Below are 18,994 nucleotides of genomic sequence, written 5' to 3'. Positions count from 1 at the left end.
TCACCACCACTGACCAATTCTGACTTTTCTAGAACGGAGCATTTCATACCAAACCACTCTGAACGACTCTGTTCACATCAGAAACATTTATGCAGGAATTTTGAAAAATCGGTGGAGTTCCCCTTTAAAAGCTTCCTCAGACAACTTTAAAACCCCTCAGCTTTGAGCTACAGTTGCTCGGTAGCGCCACTTCTCCCCTACTGGACAAAAAGCGAGCTGCATCCCTTTGATCACTTTTGGATTTTATTGAAACATGTTACAGAAAGAAAAACCAAAGTTACACAGGGTCGCTGCACCTGATGACAGTTTTAGTGAAATGTAATCACATTATGGTAATAATACGCCACATCATGAGCTCCTATAAACTAAAAGTAGACTGCACTCTGCTGACTCAGTAGCAAAGTGAGCGTAGACAAAGAACGGTCTGCATATCTCCTTTTATTGTGAAGTTTTTAAAAACAAGCAGTAAAAAAGAAAAACAACAAAAAAACCAAGCGTTCAATATATATATTTATACATCAGGGCTTCTTGAACTTGAACTGAAGGAAAAAAAATGACTTGGAAAAGAACAGGACGTCAAATAGGAAGAACCACTCACACAGACAGACAGACACACGTAATCGGTACCTCATTCAAACTGTAGGACGACCATGCAGTCAGTCGAGCACACGCACCTTCGAAAGGAAACAATAAAAGCTCAGAGTGAAGACGCTGGGAATGTTTCAAACTCAACTAGAAAACTCATTTTAAAACAAAATTAAAAGTCTAAAAAGGGGGGAAATAAAATAAATTTGTACACAGACGTGTTTAAATGCAGTAATAACACCTGAATGTTTAACGGACCGTTGTTATCGCTTTATTACTAACATCTTATTAAAAAAAAAAAAAAAAAAACCCAAACAAAAGCAAACAAAAAACAAAAATAAAATGCAAAAGACATGAAGTGCAAGTCCATTTGCAGGATGGAGGTTAGCCAGTGATGATGCGACACGTTCCCTTTAGTTTCCCTGGCGACGGTTTTAGGATCACATTTAGGAGGTGAGGATGAGAGGAAGAGATGAAGCGGTGAGGAGGAAGAAGTCGGCTACGCTTGGTTTTAGTCCATTTCAGCAGAAAAAAGGAGGGCAGAGCGCAAAACCCAACATTTTAAACACAAAACAAAAATTAAAAAGGCTTCTTTTTGTTCATTGTCACCTGGAAGAGGAAGATAAAGAATTGATGAGGGAAAACGTGGGGAAAATAAAGGGGGGAGGGCAGGAGAAGTGGAAGTCATCGAGGTGGAGGAGTGGGGGGGACCAGTGAGCTGAGAGTTTGTCCAAGTTCACTTCACTGCGCCTGAAAAACAAGAAAACAGCATCAACAAAATCTGAATTAAGAGTTTTTTTTACTACTTATAAACTACATTTTTGAACAAAGCAGTTTTTTTTGGCCAATCTTTATTTTTAATAAACGTGTAACCAAGTGCAACGTACAAATAAACAAAAACAAACAAACAAACAAACAAACAAACAAACAAACAAACAAACAAACAAACAAACAAAAGTACAAAGCAATAAAGTGAGAAAAAATAATTAAAAACAAAAAACGGATCTAATAGTAACCAAGACATGGTTCTACGATGAATAAAAAATATTCTATATACCTAAAAAAAGGCATGTTTTAAGCTCTCACCCATTCGGGCTGTGCTCTGAATGAGCTTGCACATCCAACAGTAAAGGAATTATAGTGCTTCTTTTATGTATGTACAGCGATAGAAAACATAGAAAGCACCAATTCTACTACTGAAACATTTTACTGTGTGCAATACGGACGTGTCCCAGTATATGAACGTGTGCTGATGTATGTAAATTTATTTATTTATTTATTATTTATGAGGTAAATTTATTTTACAGACATTTGAGTATTTTAGTTGACACTTAAGGCTCTGAATTTCTTATCTGATTTATTATCAGACCTGTACTTTTATCCGTTTTATAGTTAATAATGCGTCATATGGTGATAAGATTCCTTTACTTAGCTGCATTAACTTCAAAGCAAAACTTCAGCTACCTAAATGTGTCCTGCATTTCCGCTACATCTGCCCGTGTCTGTGTTCATGCATACCTGCTGGCCCTGCGGTGCAGCTGCAGGCTGGCCTGCTGTCTGTGCGGTTTGGCCGTAATAAGCAGCGTGTTGTCTATAATACTCCGCCCAGGCGGCGCTGTAATCAGTCTGTCCTGCTGCAGCTCCTGCCGCCGCCGGAGCAGCCCCTGCTGCTGGAGCAGCGCCACCACCCTGCTGAGCTACAGACACAAACATTTACTGTATTACTTACAACGAAAACAGTCCAGAGACGGTAAAAACAAAACCTGTACCAATTAATCAGGAACTACCGCCGTTATTCACAGCAACATTAACAATATTCAGAAAGACCAACGCTGAAGAACGGAGTCAGTTCCTTGTGTCATTCACCTTTCATCATTCCTGCCTCATGTCCACAGTGCTAACATCCATCTACCCATCATTTATTCATACAAGCTTTAAATGAATTAAGTCCCAAATCAAAGTTGAATAAATAAACGGACTGAGATTAGTTTCCCTTCGTTTTGTGTCCAAATGCTCTCTCACCCATTTTCTTGTAGTACTCTTCCCAGGCTTTGGTGTAGTCGGGCTGTCCTGTGCTCTGGGCTGCTTGGCTCTGGTCTGCGGGGGCCGGAGCAGCGGGCTGTCCGCTGGGCGCCTGACCGGGCATGGCGCCTCCTGCAGGCTGCTGGTAGTACTGCGCGTAGTAGGCTGCCCAGGCTGCACTGTGGTCTGCTGCTGCCTTACCTACAAAACAGGGAAAAGAAAGAATAAAAAGATAATCACTTATTCACTTGACCTTATTTTAAATCAGGTTAAAAGAGACGTGTATGCGTAATATAAAAACTGATCTATTTTATTTATTTACATTATTTGAAAAACACCAGCTGCTTTTTTATATTGTGCACATTTCACAACAGACTAACAGAATCTGTTCAAAACATTAACAAACACTAAAGAACATTTTTCCCCTTAAGAAGTTACAACAGTGACTAATATTGATAAAAAGAGTCCTGCATGAGCTACAGAGACTATATTTGACTCAACAAAATCTGGCTGAGGGAAACAGAGGAAAGCGGATTCTTACTGGGGTCATGGGGCGCGGGCGGCTGCCACTGCTGGTAGGTGTTTCCCCAACCCTGAGGAGGGTACTGATGAGCACCTGGAGGACCACCACTGCACAAAAAAACCACAAACACACACACACACACACACACACACATACATTATACATCAGGCGGACTTTACACACATCCAAGCTGTGCATGAAAATTCAAACCCAGTGGATCCTGTCCAATCTGGCAACCCTGAGCATGTTGCTGAGAATGTTTGAGTGCTGGAGAGCAGTGAAAACTGTCTTAACTGCACTGCCTTAACTGGAAACAGCTTTTTGGCGAACCTGTCAGTGAGCAAGGGTGTGACCAGATTCTATATGATTGATATAAAACCACTTCATAAACAAACACATGCTAAACTCAGCTGTTTTGGTCTGAACACTAAGTTTTTCTGCTCCAGAACAAAAACATGTCCCTACATAAAAAGGCGTTAAAATACCAGCTATTTCTGTTTTCTCATGTTCCACTTTTCAAATGCATCACATTTCATTAAATATTCATCGCAGCCCTACAGTTACCAGCTCAGCCTGGCACACACCTGGTAAGAGGCAATCCATTCAATCACACCGTCTAATTTTGACACCAGTGTGTATTTTGGCTCTTTAACGTACAAAATGTAGTTCTGTTAAGAAATTAAACGAGTGCCACTGACAAGTACACAGAGACAAAAGGTACTGACCATACTGAACCACAGCTTTATAAGCCAGACAGTAAATAAGGTGTAGAGTTAAAGATACTGACTGTGGTGGGGCTCCTGGGGGTCCAGGCTGATATGGATTTGGGTTGTAGGGGCCCATTGGACCAGCTGGACCAGGGACCACCAGGACCAGGACCTACAGGACACAAAGGACCCTAAAAAAAAATGAAATGAACACAAGTGAGACCAAATCACAACTACCCAACCATTTGCTTATTCCATAAATAGACCAAAGATAAACATTAAAATATTCTCAGGTATCAAACTCTTCCACAGAATTACTCATTTGATCCAGCTCCAAGTCCCCCCAGTACCTCGATCTTGTCCTCGATGAGCTGCTTGGCATGGTCTATCTGTTGGGGCGTCCCCCGGATGGTGAACAGTTTGAAGTTGGGGTCTCCGTTGGGCGGAGGTTGGCGCGAGATCTCCACGAACGCGCCCGTCTGCTGGTTAATCGCCTTCACATTCTCACCTCCTCGACCAATCACGAGGCCACATTTGTGAGCTGGGATAGAGAAGGTCATCTCACCGCCAGGAGGACCCCAGTTACCTGGACCGCGCCCTCGGCCACGCCCACCTGGGGGCATACCTGTGCCAGGAGGACCAGGGGGTCCCTGAGAAAAAACAGACACAGTCAAGTGTTACAAACATTGATTTACAGCTGACCGATTTGCCCACAAGAGTCACTCTTACTGCTTCATCCAAGAACTTTTGGGACCAGTTACTCACAAAAAAACACAGAATTAAAACTTAGAAAAATAAAACAGAGCTAATAAAGTAGAAAAGAAAACTCTTCACTGTCTGAATTTCAAAGCCATTTTATATACAAACGGCAGCACAAAGTGTTAAAGACTGGCTTTTTTACATAACTGAATTACTACATTTCCCCCAGATGAACTACCTCTAAAATAAGCAAGTAAGCAAAACAACAACCCCCCAACCCTGAGGCGCACAGCCCTAATCCACATTCACTCTCTGCAGCACACGGCGCTCACCCCTCCGCCCTCCTCTCGAACGCGGATGCTCTGTAGGAGGTCGTTGATGATGCTGGCCGCGTGTTCACAGCAGTCCGGAGGCCCCATGATGTGAGCGATCTTATCAGGTCCGTTACCGTCATCTAACACACAAATCAACACTGTGTAAGGTAAACGAGAGAGAGAGAGAGAGAGAGAGAGAGAGAGAGAGAGAGAGAGAGAGAGAGAGAGAGAGAGAGAGAGAGAGAGAGAGAGAAAGAAAGAAAGAAAGAAAGAAAGAAAGAAAGAAAGAAAAGGAGAGGAAAAAAAAAGCGGTAGAGAGAAAGAGGGGAAGAGAAAGAGGGGAAGAGAAAGAGAAAATAGGAAAAGAGAAAGAAAGAGAAAGATAGGGGGAGCGAGAAAGACTCTCACTCACCAGGTTTGAACTGTATCCGGACTCCGGCGTCGTTCTGGATCTTTTTGATCATTTCTCCGTTTCGGCCGATCACGACACCCACAGAGTGACGTGGGACGGGAACCTGAACAGAGTCGAGGAAGTTAGCCTCACTTTTCACATCACAGATCTGAGACCAAGAAACTATGAAAACAACAACCTCACAGGGTTATTCTTACAACCCTGACAAACACGGAGACCCAACATGAGAACAAATGCAAATGACCAAAACAATGACTCTTTTGTTTGAATATACAAATTTAATTCTTAGTAACATTTTACAATTTTGTGACCAAATTTTCGTTACTAAAACAGAATAAGACTGAAAATAAACCTAAATTTTTTTGCAGCTCTTTCAGTTTGTATTCTGTACTTTTGACCAATAATTATTTTAAGTTATGCATACAAAAAAAAGTGTTTTACAATCTCATTTTACTGACAACCACGGAGTTTTTTTTTAACCTGTGAACCAAAACAACAAAACATGGCACACCCTTACAGTTTATAAGGAAAATATTACAGTAAAGAGTTTCAGCAATTTTTTCCTAAATTTAACAAAAAAAAGAAAAAAAAAACCCCACTGGTAATGAGAAACACATGGACAGTGCAGTAATGAGAATCAGGGTTTATAAATAAATAAATAAATAAATAAATAAAACGCTAAAATAGATAAACTTGCTTAGAGACACACTTTAAGGCGGTTTTGTGAGACTGACCGAAATGTCTGGCAAGTGCAGGAGTTTTTTTTTAATCATTAAATTTTAAACTTTAAACTGAATATTACTAATACCAAATTGTGCAGGTACAACAAGCATGTTTGTTTCACAAAACACCCCCCATGCATAATCTGTGGACCACCACTGTAGACGAATGGCGTTCTTATGTCATGCTATTTCACACAGTGGATGAGACGACAAACTGCATATTAACGATGTACAGACATTACCCACCTCTATTCCTCCTCCCATCCGGGAGCCATAGTCATTTCTGTCTCCAAATCCAGGGTGATCCCTCTCCCTCAAAATCTCCTGCACCATCTCCCGAGCTTGCTGAGAGTAGAGAACGAAAGAAAGAATAAATAAATGTAACGGGCAGTTCGTCAGCGCTCTTTAAAAAGTACTGACAACATACACTGTATGATGACACCCACCTGTACTTTGTACGGTTCTCCAATGATGCGAAGGGGCTTGTCCATGTTGGGTCCCTGAGACGCATCCTGAATCAAGATCATCTTCACTCCAGCGCGCTCCTGGACACAACACCACACACGAAAATAATCAGTTTTCAAGAATTCCACAAAAATAAAGCACAATGTGTTTTTTTCGGTTTAGTAAAGAAATATTTATTAAAAGAAACTTTAAAAACACTACAAAGTACCGTAAAACATCACTGAACAACTGCAGTAGTAAGCAGCATAAAATGCTATTTTGGAGGATCCTTTCCAATCTGGCTGCCCTGACCAGGCGAAAACATCACTGGCTGAGTTTACATGCAAACACTTTTGCCGGTCCGACTGAACACAGTCTGATTATAGATGAAGACTGGAGGTGTTTATATTCTCACTCTACTGTTTACATGCTCACCACAAGTAATCCGATCCAAAATGACACGCATGCATAAACTACCACTTAGAGTCAACGTTACCATGACAACAAGCATCACGTGAGTCCAGTCAGAGTGAGATGAGCAGCAGTGAGCAGTGCTCGTGTTTTTAATGACTTTAAAATGATGTCAGACTCAGGAAAATGTGCTTCACACGTCCTTATTAAAGAAGGCCGAGAGGAAGACGTCGTGTTCTGAGACACATAAGCTGGACGTCCGTCCCACCGCCGTCTTTTAAGGATCAGAGCATAAACTTCGTCTCCTCTGCAGACCAGTTTCTGCTCCGCCATGTTGAACGGTATAAACTTTCACTATGATACGACGCACATGATCAGAACGTACTTAAACTTTCCGATAGGGAATGTAATCAGATACAGGCGTTTACACGGATATTATTCTTCTATTTAACAGATTATTTACAGGATCACCCACCTCGTTCAGTTGGATAGAAACTGTATTCCGAATGGTCTCAATCAGACTAGTCTATTCCGATTGAGGTGTTTCCACGGACGTATTCTATTCCGATTGAGCCATTAGTCGGATTATTAACAGATGATGAGGCTCCATGTAAACGTGGCTACTGATGAGCAGGACAGGAGGGCAGAGGAAACTTCTCTTAAACCACACGATCTTAAGAACTAACAGGTTTTTGGCCAACTCGTAAGTGACTGGGTGGTGACTGCTTCAGATCATATGTCTGTTTTGTAAGCCATTCAAAAAAAACGCTTTATATTCGAGCACACGCTCAACTCGCCCAGGGCATTTAATCTGTTGCCTTATGGATGGATTGCTAACCAGGACGCTACTGTTCATTCTCAGAAATAAACGCAGTTAAGAGCAGTTTACTACAAAACAGAGCAGCAGGAAAAGCAGCAGCATTCGGACTGAACTTTAAAACTGATTAGAGCTCTAATACAGGCAGTTAGGAACTACCTGCCGACTCAGTGTTTAACTTCTTAAACAAAATTGTTTCCTGTCGGACTAAAGCACAAACTTTCACAAACAGGTAAAAGTACCAGTTATTCAACCTATTTTTCCATTTAAGTCTTTTTAACCTCCTAGGCTACATATAAAGCCCCAATATTCTCACCTGAAGTTGTTTGATGGTTTCTCCTCCTTTGCCGATGACCAGGCCAGCTTTTCCCGCCGGAATAATCATCTCCTGCATGTGGCCGCTCCCGTTGGTCTCATGGAAAGCGGTGGGTGGAGTGCCTCGGCCCCGCGAAACAATGTCATCTAGGAGCATCTTCGCCTTCCTGTGGAGAAACAGAGCTGAGGTTAAAAGCCTGGTGATAACTTAGTTCCATTAATCCCAAATTTTAAAGCAGCCACATTAAAAAGTTAAGAAAAGAGAAAACAATCGTTTTCTTTATCTAAAACCACACACACTACAAAACCAAATCACTACACAACATTAGAATAAACATGAATGAAACCCTTGTGTGGTGCTGATGTGTCTGGTGACCCACCGCATTTTGTTTTTTTAAATCAATACAGCAACAATTTATGTAAAAATACTAGATGTTTAAATTATCACAAGTGGCCAGCGTTGGGTTCTCCTGTAGCAGCTGTAGCCAGTCAGCAGCCACACACACTAACAGCAGGCCATGTAGGAGGAGAACAGAGTGAAGGACACAGCACCTCCACACTTCTATTCCCTGCAGGTTCACCCATCACCATGTGTAATATAAATGTGTGGGGGGTGAACAGAGTGAAGACACTGAAAATGGGCTTTTTTATATGTTCTTCACAAAAAATGAGCAAAGGCCAAGAATCTGAGGGTGAAATAATAAACTGCATCATTTTTTCTTTTGGTAAATGTTAAAAATGGGTCCCACAGACCTGAACACCACGCAAGGGTTAATACAGATACAAGTTTGGTAAATAGATTTGGAGAACAACATTAGTGCATTACGTGTGGGGAAAAAGAGGATTTATACTTACTGAATGGCTTCAGGACTCCCAGTTATAGACACACTTCTCTCAGGTAAACCTCCACTGTCTACAAGTAAACACAAGTCACTGAAATTAGTCCTGCAAAAATTCTCCTTCGTTTACTGAAAGTTTTCCATCAGACACAACTCACATTTTCACCCCAGTGATCCTAGTGCACTTTCCTAGAACCTAGAAACTGTTTTTCATTCTATATATAATTTTATTCTCCCTCCCTCTCTCTCTCTCTCTCTCACTCTCTCTCTCATACTAAATCTTAACCATATGCCAAACTTAAACAAGCTAAATAAGAAAAATATAATAACTAAACTAATAATTGGATGTAATGCTTTTGTAATTAGCTACCGTGTGTGCTCAGTACTCACTGCATACCCGGTATATAGTTTAATTTAACGCAGCTTCATCTCACCTGGAGCGATCTGAACTTTACAGCCAGACTCCTGCTGGATCTTATTAATCTGCTCTCCTCCTCGACCAATGACTGCACAGCAAGAGAGAGGAGAGCGCCAATCAGATCAGCTCAAAGAAAGTGCTGAATAATCAAAAGACCTCAGAGCTTGAAATGAAGTCAGGCTTCTATGGAACAGTAAAGATTAGTGCTGGGTGGTATGTAGCTGGTATTGGTGTCAAACAGCAGTACTGATTTTTAGATTTATTGCTATTAGTAATAGAGTAATGAGCATTACATTCAATACCAATGTTTCTGTAGAAATAAAAGAAAAAAAAGGAAATAAGAAGAAACCCAAGCAGTGCAAATAACCCTACAAAAGACCCCGTTTACAGCTGACTGTTTAAGATATTAACCATACGTATTTATACTCTGGTTAGTTAGACTGAAATATAACCTGCTGTATGGCACCTAGTATGCAAATCAGCTGATAACGAATTGCCTATGGCGTTTTTTTGTTCTTCCTGTTCTATTTAAAAACAGTTTTGCATGGTTTTAATAATATACTTACACCAGCGATGGTTACCCGACGACTGCTGGTGTTATACTATGGCATTTTCATATAATACTACGTTATATGTTACTACTATATACTACGTTATATGTTTACAATACTCCTGTATTAGACTTCACGGTCACAGACCATGAGCTTTACAATGTAATGTATTGCAGCAAGACTAAATAACAACGAGGCAAAGTGAATATTAACCAAGCTGGCACTTTAATTAGCTTCCGCAGCTGAATGCAACTAAATTTAAAACTCAGGAGAAAGTCACATTCAGATTTGGTCAGTAATCCGAACACATTTCCCTGCACCTGGGTAATCAGATGAGGAAAGTCTACATGAGTCAGTGTCACAGAAGACGACGTGACAAAGCTCAAACTTCATGACGTGGCTTATTTTTAAAACATTGCGTCACTTCACCTGAAAATATTAACACACATCTAAAAGATGAATATTTAAATCCTTTATTTCGCGTTTGGTTTCAGCGCCTTTTCAGAAGGGTTTTGCTGCATCTCACAGCGACGCTGCTCACTTAGATCTGGTACCATCGTCTGTTTTGCACATTCACAGACTGAGAAATCCAAAAGAAATCAGAGTAAAAGTTCACATGCACAGAGAAATGTGATTACAGAGCTAAAAGCCAGCCTCTTTATCAGATTTCTTAATCGGATTTCTAGATCGGAGTATGGTGTTTACATGACCATTTGAATAATCAGATAACTGCAGAAATCCGATTACGATCGGATTATTGAGTGCATGTAAACACACTCAACGATGCCTGTCGATGCCTGTTTAGTGGAGGCAGTCCAGTGGGGGAGTTTCCCCTCATATGCAGAACAGCAGAGGGAGGAACTGCATCATGGGAGGGGTTTTGCTTGTCAAATGTGAGTTGAATAACTGCATCTACACTTATGACATCTGGTTAAAAGATTTCCTCCTGAGGTGGTTTGAGCGACTGGATTAATCCGTTTTAAACGAGTCTTGGGTGCGTTTACACTTCCGTTTATGTAGTTAACCTCTATACTGATATAATCCTGACACTCAATCTAACAACTAACTTACACTATTCTTTTAGTATATAGTAGCAGCGCTAAGGAATCATGGGCTCATTAACTTTATTAATAAAATATACTGAATAAGTATAATATAGTAACCACTACCACCCAGCACCGGTAAAGAGGGATGTGTGTACTTACTGAGGCCCACCATGCCATCAGGCACTCTGTAGTCCTCCGTTACCGAGGAGGGACGTACACTAAAGAGGGAGAAAGAGAAAGGGGTGAGGCACTCGTCAAATAAGAAATGTAACCATCACTTCATCTGTTGTAAACATGTCTGCTCATCTCCTGTAATGGTGCCACAATACTATCTAGAGTCTAAAGTACCAGCCCAACTTTAAACAGGCAGACAATTACAATTTCTCTAAACGCAGCCTGCAGATCGTGTTTATAGTGATGGGCCCGTCCATGTTTTTTCAGTTCCGATCCGTTGTTCAGGTACAGCAGCCTCTGAATCTCTGAAATGCAGATCATATCTGGGCTCTAAGAGCTTCAACAGGCTGCGAATCACGATATTTTCCACTACAGACAGCGGCTGGTCATCGAGTCTGATGAAGTTGAGCAACTCCGCTGTGACCCCTTTAGCCTTTGGGTCGTCTGTTGGAAGTTTATCGTGTTTCTGGAAAGCATCAGTGAGAGTCGCTGCCTGTTAGCATGAACTCCTGGTGCTCTTTTACACTGAACTTTTTCAGGTGATTAAACTGGCTGTATTGTATAAAGCAGCTGCACTTCCACCCCTCGGCACGCTGGCTTTACACGCACAGCAAGCAGAGCTCTTGGTTTTTGGCATTTCCAGACTAAAATATCTCCCAACAAACAACATTTTAGTCAAACCAACAGCTGATGTTATTTGCTCACTCAGTTAACAGACTGAAGTTGCCGCAGATTCATGGTAAGATGTGGAATGGAATCTGGATCGGTGACGGGTCTGCTGTGTTATGTTACGCTACAGCGGGTTCACAGCGTAGGGCAGCTGCAGAGACACCACAAACAACTAGAGATGAGACCAATCCGATCCTATGTCACTATGGGGTTCCCGAGCAAGCTGCGGACTGGAATTCGGATCGGATCAATATCGGACCTCATAGCGACACAGGATCGGATTGGTCCCATCTCTAGTTGTTTGTGGTGGCTCTGCAGCTTAATATTCACAACTGCTGACCAGATACACTTTAAGACACTGAACAGTCACCCAATGTAAGCTATATAACTCTGCTAACTCTGCAATGTCTCCTCATTTCTTTTATATTCTCATGTTCATATCGTGAAGCCCCACACCCACCCGCCGCCAAACATGACTTCCTCCCACCCAGTAACATTCAGCCCCAGCACTGACCAAAGAGTAAATCTGGCTGTGTCATTTTTAGGTCTCATCTGTCATTTCTCCGTTAAAACCCCACTCTCCCCTCCAGAAAAGAACATATTCTTACCTCTGCTGAGACAAGGCGGCCAGCTGAGCCCCAATAGCTGTGGATTAAAACAGCCCACAGCATTACTTAATTAGTCTATATATACACACAACATGAGTCAGTCATCCACCGCGAGTGTGACGGATCGTGTTTCCATGTCAATGTGTTCATCTAGTTAGAAGATTTCTGAACAGACAGTCTGATGGATGTGAAGTGATCAAAGGAAGGGTGGGGCTGAAATAAACATTACGATACTTACAGCATTTCCGTTACTCAGTCTGAGTTTTACACACAAAAGTTACCATCAAACGAACAGTGAACTGCATTAAGAGTTTTCGCCAAAATTAAACCATTTAAAACAGAAAAGGGAAAAAAACTCAATAGATAAATTAATATGGATAGAATGATCTGGGAATTGTGGGCAGACGCCAATATTCAACACTTCATGTTTATATGTGCTGAATTTGAAAGATATTCATAAAACCTAGAAGACCCCAACAGGACCCTCACAGAGCAGGTACTATTTTGGTGGTGGATCATTCTCAGCACTGCAGTAACACTGACGTGGTGGTGGTGTGTTAGTGTGTGTTGCGCTGGTCTGAGTGGATCAGACACAGCAGTGCTGCTGGAGTTTTCAAACACCTCAGTGTCACTGCTGGACTGAGAAACAAAAATATCCAGCCAACAGCGTCCTGCGGGCAGCGTCCTGTGACCACTGATGAAGGACTAGAGGATGACCAACACAAACTGTGCAGCAGCAGATGAGCTATCGTCTCTGACTTCACATCTACAAGGTGGACCGACAAGGTAGGAGTGTCTAATAGAGTGGACAGTGAGTGGACACAGTGTTTAAAAACTCAGCAGCGCTGCTGTGTCTGATCCACTCAGCACAACACACTAATACGTCAAATAATACCTCCTCTGTGGTGGTCCTTTGGGGGTCCTGATCACTGAAGAACAGGGTAAAAGGAGGCTAACAAAGTATCAGAGAAACAGATGGACTACAGTCTGTAACTGTAGAACTACAAAGTGCACCTATATAGTAAGTGGAGCTGATAAAATGGTGAATTTAATGAAGTGGCCGGTAGGCGTGTGTACATGTACAAAACATGACATACACAACTAAGCAGCATCGTCACTGGTGCTCTAGGAGTGCGAGTAGTGAGTGAAGTTGTGTAAGACACTCACACAGCGCTGTAGCGTTGTCCCTGTCGCTCTGAGAAGCCATCCTCTTACTGTCTGGCTGATCTGAAGACACAATATCAAACAGTACAGTAAACCGTCTGCACAGCTCTGCTGTTGGACAGCTTTTTGTGGTATGAATGTTTTTCGACATAGAACAGCTGGCACTGGGGCAGACTCTGGCTCCCAATCGTAAAGGAAGCAAATGAAAAAAGAAATCTTCGTATGTGCCTGCGTATTGAACTCGTAACATTTCACTAAACCGGGGTGTCCAAAGTCCGGCCCCGGGGCCAAATGTGGCCTGCGGACAGATTTTAATTGGCCCCCCCCTCCTGTTTTATGGTGTATTTTAAGCGGCCCACCAACCAGAACGCTGCAGTTCTCCCTTTCACCTGATGGTGGCAGCTGACCAGATCTGCAGCCTCGTTTACTGAACGACATTTAATCAAGACTACAGACATAAAGCTCAAACTAAACACTGAAAAATGCTGATTTTGGCGAGATGGAAAACTTGGAACAAATTCAGTAGTTAGTAAATATTAACCCTTTAAAATCAAAAAAAATGTGGCTGCACTGTTTATTTGATACGTAAACAACATTAACAAAACCAAAAGTTTATAGATTGTTTAGTTTCTCACAAATAATATTAACAAATTAAAATAATTTCAATAGGAATTCGATTAATACATTAGACATGATGTATTGTTACTTTAAAATAATTTATTTATTATACGCGCTTATCGATCCACACTGCTCTGAACAAAAAATCCAACAATAAAAGAGAAAAAACAATAAAAGCCTCGTGCATCTTTTACGCAGTGATGTGAAAAACGGTAACTAACAGAAAGCTCAGATTCTAAGCGCTGATATTTTGAATGATTTGTGAATAATATCAGTCCTCAGGTATTTTAGCACTGCACAATCTGGCCCTCTTTGAAAAAAGTTTGGACACCCCTCCCTGCACTACACTGTACATGTATGCGTCAGTCTTTGTGCTGTACGGTTTTCTCTATGCATGCTATGTTAGTCACACCAGGCTCAAACAACTTCCCTTCTAGGGACAACAAAAGATACCGAACTGAACTGGTGCGTTTGTGTACCTCCGTCCTCCAGGGACCGTTTCTGTGCTGCGAATGGGTAGCTCTCAGCGCCACCGTTATTGCTCATTGGGGGGGCTGCAACATCTCCACCAATCTTGGCTGCGATCTAGTGATGGGGGGGAGAAAAAAAGCACACATTCATGTTTGGTCTTTTTTGAAAGCTCAAATAAAAGAACAGTGAAGCAGAGTCTTTCGCATATTTGGCAAAACAAGCCAGGGCTTTCACAGAGACATACGGACCACCTGATGTTTCACAGTTTAAAGGGAAAAGCACTGATTTAAGATTTGGGACCATTTGTTATCTGAGAAATAAGCAGTTATTGAGACTGTTCTGTTCAAAAAAATGCTCTATTCTAGAGAAACTTGGTGTGAAAACTGTGCAGGATGGCAGTAAAAAGAGCAAACAGTCCAAAGCCTTTAAAACCAAACTTATTCAAGAAACGCCAACAAATATATATATATATAATAATGTTAATTAGGTTCTAAAGGAAAGCATTTCTTACATAACCCATCATAGTCTAGGCTCTTCCACCCATCAAGAAAACAGACTAACTGATTTACCAGGTTAGTCTTATCAGCCTTCTACACGAAACCGACCGTGTGTGTACCTTCACAAGTCGATCGGAAAAAATAAGCAAGCGGTTATTGTTGTGGACGTCATGAGTCCTCGTTCCAATCACAAACACTGGAAATCCAAGTCTGTGAATTTCTATACAATTAACCGTTTCACATCAAACCACTCTCACTGACTTTGTTTACACCTCAAGCGCTGAGCCATACAGGAATTTTGAAAAATAAATCAGAGGAATTCTCCTCCAACCCTACTAGTTACTGAAGGTAGACATTTTTTTTCTTATCCCTGCACACCTGTGTTATTCAGGGTTTTAGGATGGTTTGTGTGGTCCTTATTAGGGTTCAGTAGGGCAATGAGAGACTGGTTGCAAGGCCAGTATGTACAAAAGGATTTTTCATTAGCAAAATGCAGAGCTTGATGCTGTATGTGAACTCTCTGAAAGGTTTAAAAACACACTGATCGCTAGCCAGTCTATGTGGTGTACATATATCTATATACTTATCTATATACACAACTACATTTTCACACAAAGGGAAACGACACTGCAAAAAAGGGCTGTTTTGGTTTGCTTTAGTGATTTTCATAAGCACTGTCTGTTCAAGTTATAAGGAGTGTGTCTGATATGGGTTAAGGAGATCCTATGTGCCAATTAGAACAGATCTCATTTACATACATGAGTCTTAAAGGAACAGCAAAAAGAAAAAAACAGCCTATTTGAATTTTAAGAGATAGAGAGATTAGAAAAATGTTTTGTAAAAACAATTTGGCCCATTTTTGGTACACAAGACAACACGGACGTTAGAAGTGGATCTCAGGTGGGGAAGATGGCTCTTTAACCAATTCACAACCGAGAATTGAGGCCAACAAGCGTGAAGCGGTTACCTTATGAGGAAACTACGCATTTTAATCAGTTTCCTTAAAACCAGGAGGTCTAAACACAGCAGCCCGAGTTCAGAAAACATTACTCACGGCTGTTTTCTTAGACCATGTTTTTAACGGTGTTTTCATGCTCCAAATGTTGTCAGTGAAAGACAAGAATGAAGAGAATTAAACCTCTATTACTAAAGGGGACCCCCACGTTACACTAACTTTAAAAACGTCTGTATAATTTGATAGATGTAAACAAAGTCATTCAGACTGGTATGACGTGAAACGCTTCGCTGTAGAGAAAATTACCCAGTCACAACTTTTCACAGTGGTGGTGATAGGAACCAGACCTCTGAGGTGTTTAAAGCCTCTATAAAGCTCCATCACAGAAAGATATTAAACGGAATTTAATTATGATATGCTGCCTGATACCTGGGGTATTATTTCATGAAGCCATATATATTATTTAAACCATTCATGGCAGAGAGGAATATGCAGGAAAACTTATATTTCCCCCTACATACCACTATTTAATCATCACCATCATCACATATAAAAGCCAGAGGGCACATAAACGCACTGGTCACTCGGACCAGTAAATAAAATGACCGTAACCTGTCTGTGCTGTGGATATCTGGTTCCTATCACCACCACTGTACGCGAATATGAGCCGAAACGGTTCTTTACAATAAACCCACTCACACCAATCCGCTCCTAACGACTCTGTTTACGTTTTAAGCCCTGAGGCGCCGAAATTTCGGGATCCCCCTTTAACTCGGTTAAAACGTGCCACACGGGTTTAGCCGTTCAGCTAACCAGCCTAGCAACAGTAGCTAACTAGGTTAGCATAGCACGTCTAGTAGACAATGGGGCGGACCGGGAGCGTGTTTAAGTGCATTTTCCCGCTCGAAGCGCCCTAAAGTGCGGTGAATACGGGGGGATTAGAGCCCGGTTGCTTCACGTGAACCATTTCGAACCGAACTGCCACAGAAATACAGTGAAAATATCAAACCCGCGGGTTAGCTTAGCGCCCCGCGCCGCCATACAAACAAACGGGAGCCGTGCTAACGCGGTTAGCATCGTTAGCAGCAGCGGTAGCAGCGGCTCTGTCCCCTTCCAGGCCGCCGGAGCCAAACTTCACCTGCCGGGCTCGCTGCACCGCGTCCGCGAAGGCGTCCTTCTTGATCCCACCGGCTCCCAGAGCTGCTGCTGCCCCGGGGGCTCCGGGCGGAGGCACCGCGCTGTACTCCGACATTTCTGTCCGTGAATGTGAGCTGGGGGTGCGGAGCGGGAGATGCGGGCCGAGCGGCGGTGCGCAGGAGCGGGAAGGCGAGGGGGACGGAGAGAGGGAGAGACGGCGGTGCCATGGCGGGGTTTCTATTGGCTCTCCGCGCTGTTTGACATTCAAACGGACCAATCGGAACGCGCGAAGAAGGCAAAGGAGGCGGGTGCTACGGTTTCCGCGTGATCTCGTTGGCTGATGCTTTTCCCCCCTTATTACAAAGGCGGATCGACCAAACGCCACGCAGTAATTTTGCCGCTGAGACGCGAACCAATCAGAGTTCAAGGACGAAGCACATGGACCAATTAAAAAGGACGTGGCGCCCTATTGAGACAGACAGACGGGCGGCTCAGCCAATGAGTAAGAGCGGTGGGCGGATCGGGCTGTTGTACACCATTAAAGAGTTTGTCTGAAGGTACGTCCACGCTGATCTAGAGACAGATTTAACTTTATTTTGTGATATAAATCAAACTGAAGCTTTCCTGCCGCTATAACGGGAACCGAGACTGCTTCGAAATCTGTACGAAACAGTCAAATAATAGTAAGTAATAAAATTTATCAACACATTCAGATTCCACCACACACAATTACCATCCCAGTAAGAGTCCACAGGAGAGTTTCTGAAACATTTAAACAGTTAAAAAGAAATTTAAAGTAAAATATTTTAAAGGTGGGATTCTAAATGATATCAGGATGGGCTGCTATTTGGTTAAAAAATAAATAAACAAATAAAATAATAAAAAATAATAAAAAATGTGTGTGTGTGTATATATATATATATATATATATATATATATATATATATATATATATATATATATATATATATTAGCATTGGACACATGTTTATATTTGACTGATATTTCAAACCAAACGATTTACAAAGTATTTAGTCGAGTGTGTTTACACGCACTTAATAACCCGTAACTGCAGAAAATCAGATTTTGTCAGTAATCCGATTAACACATTTATGTGCACTTGAGTAATCAGATAATGTGAAACTCTGGGTCTACATGAGTCAGACAGTAATCGGATTTCTCATCTGCCACCAGCCAGTAAACTCACAGAAGACGATGTGATTTTTTTTTAAAGCATTGTGCCACTTTACCTGAAAATATGAACTTACATCATCTAGAAGATGAAGAACATTTAAATCCTTCATTTCATGTTTGGTTTCAGCGCCTCTCTAAAAGTGTTTTGCCGTGTCTTGCGGCAAAGCTGCTGGTACCGCCATCTGTTTTCGCACATGCGCGGGCTGATAAATCCGAAAGAAATCAGAGTAAGGGTTTAGCCCCCAAAGAAGTTGTTTTTAGATTTACCACTATTTTACTATCATCAACATTACATATAAAACACGTGTGGGTTCGCTGGTGGTTTTAGATAGCAAATAAAATGTCTACATCTGTGTTGTAGACACTGTGACCCCTGGTTCCCATCAGGACCACTGTAGATAAAGTCTCTCTACAATGAATCATTTCACATCAAACCACTCTGAACGACTTTGTTTAGTGCTCAACGATTGAATTAAGCAAAATATCGGCAGAATTGCCCTCGAAGGCCACGCTGAGTTACTGAGCTGAAATGTCTAAATTGTGTTCATTTTACTGCATTTGTAACCCTCTACAAATGTTAAATGGACATCCCTCCTAATTACTGATGAGTTAGATGCTGAGAACAGTTGTACACACAGAGCCATGCAATCCTTCCCAGAGGAGTGGAGGCTCTTATGGCTGC

General features: G+C 41.8%; 1 protein-coding gene across 1 annotated transcript; it reads right to left on the bottom strand.

The window, feature by feature from the left end:
* Window positions 1–1,171: 1,171 nt before the first annotated feature.
* Window positions 1,172–17,282, bottom strand: LOC118798136 (KH-type splicing regulatory protein). The gene is given in 19 exon segments (XM_036557486.1): window positions 1,172–1,335; window positions 2,104–2,282; window positions 2,608–2,808; window positions 3,149–3,237; window positions 3,918–3,991; window positions 3,993–4,028; window positions 4,188–4,487; window positions 4,869–4,990; window positions 5,263–5,365; window positions 6,231–6,329; window positions 6,431–6,529; window positions 7,973–8,138; window positions 8,827–8,884; window positions 9,245–9,316; window positions 10,985–11,043; window positions 12,277–12,313; window positions 13,444–13,503; window positions 14,538–14,643; window positions 17,120–17,282. Coding segments are annotated over 19 exon segments (1,983 nt in total). The 5' UTR covers window positions 17,234–17,282; the 3' UTR covers window positions 1,172–1,326.
* Between the last annotated feature and the right edge of the window lie 1,712 nt (window positions 17,283–18,994).

The sequence above is a fragment of the Colossoma macropomum genome, unplaced genomic scaffold (genome assembly GCF_904425465.1).
Source record: "Colossoma macropomum unplaced genomic scaffold, Colossoma_macropomum, whole genome shotgun sequence".
Lineage (NCBI taxonomy): Eukaryota > Metazoa > Chordata > Actinopteri > Characiformes > Serrasalmidae > Colossoma > Colossoma macropomum.
The sequence above is the reverse complement of the archived record's forward strand: the minus strand, read 5'-3'. Positions and strand labels throughout refer to the sequence as shown.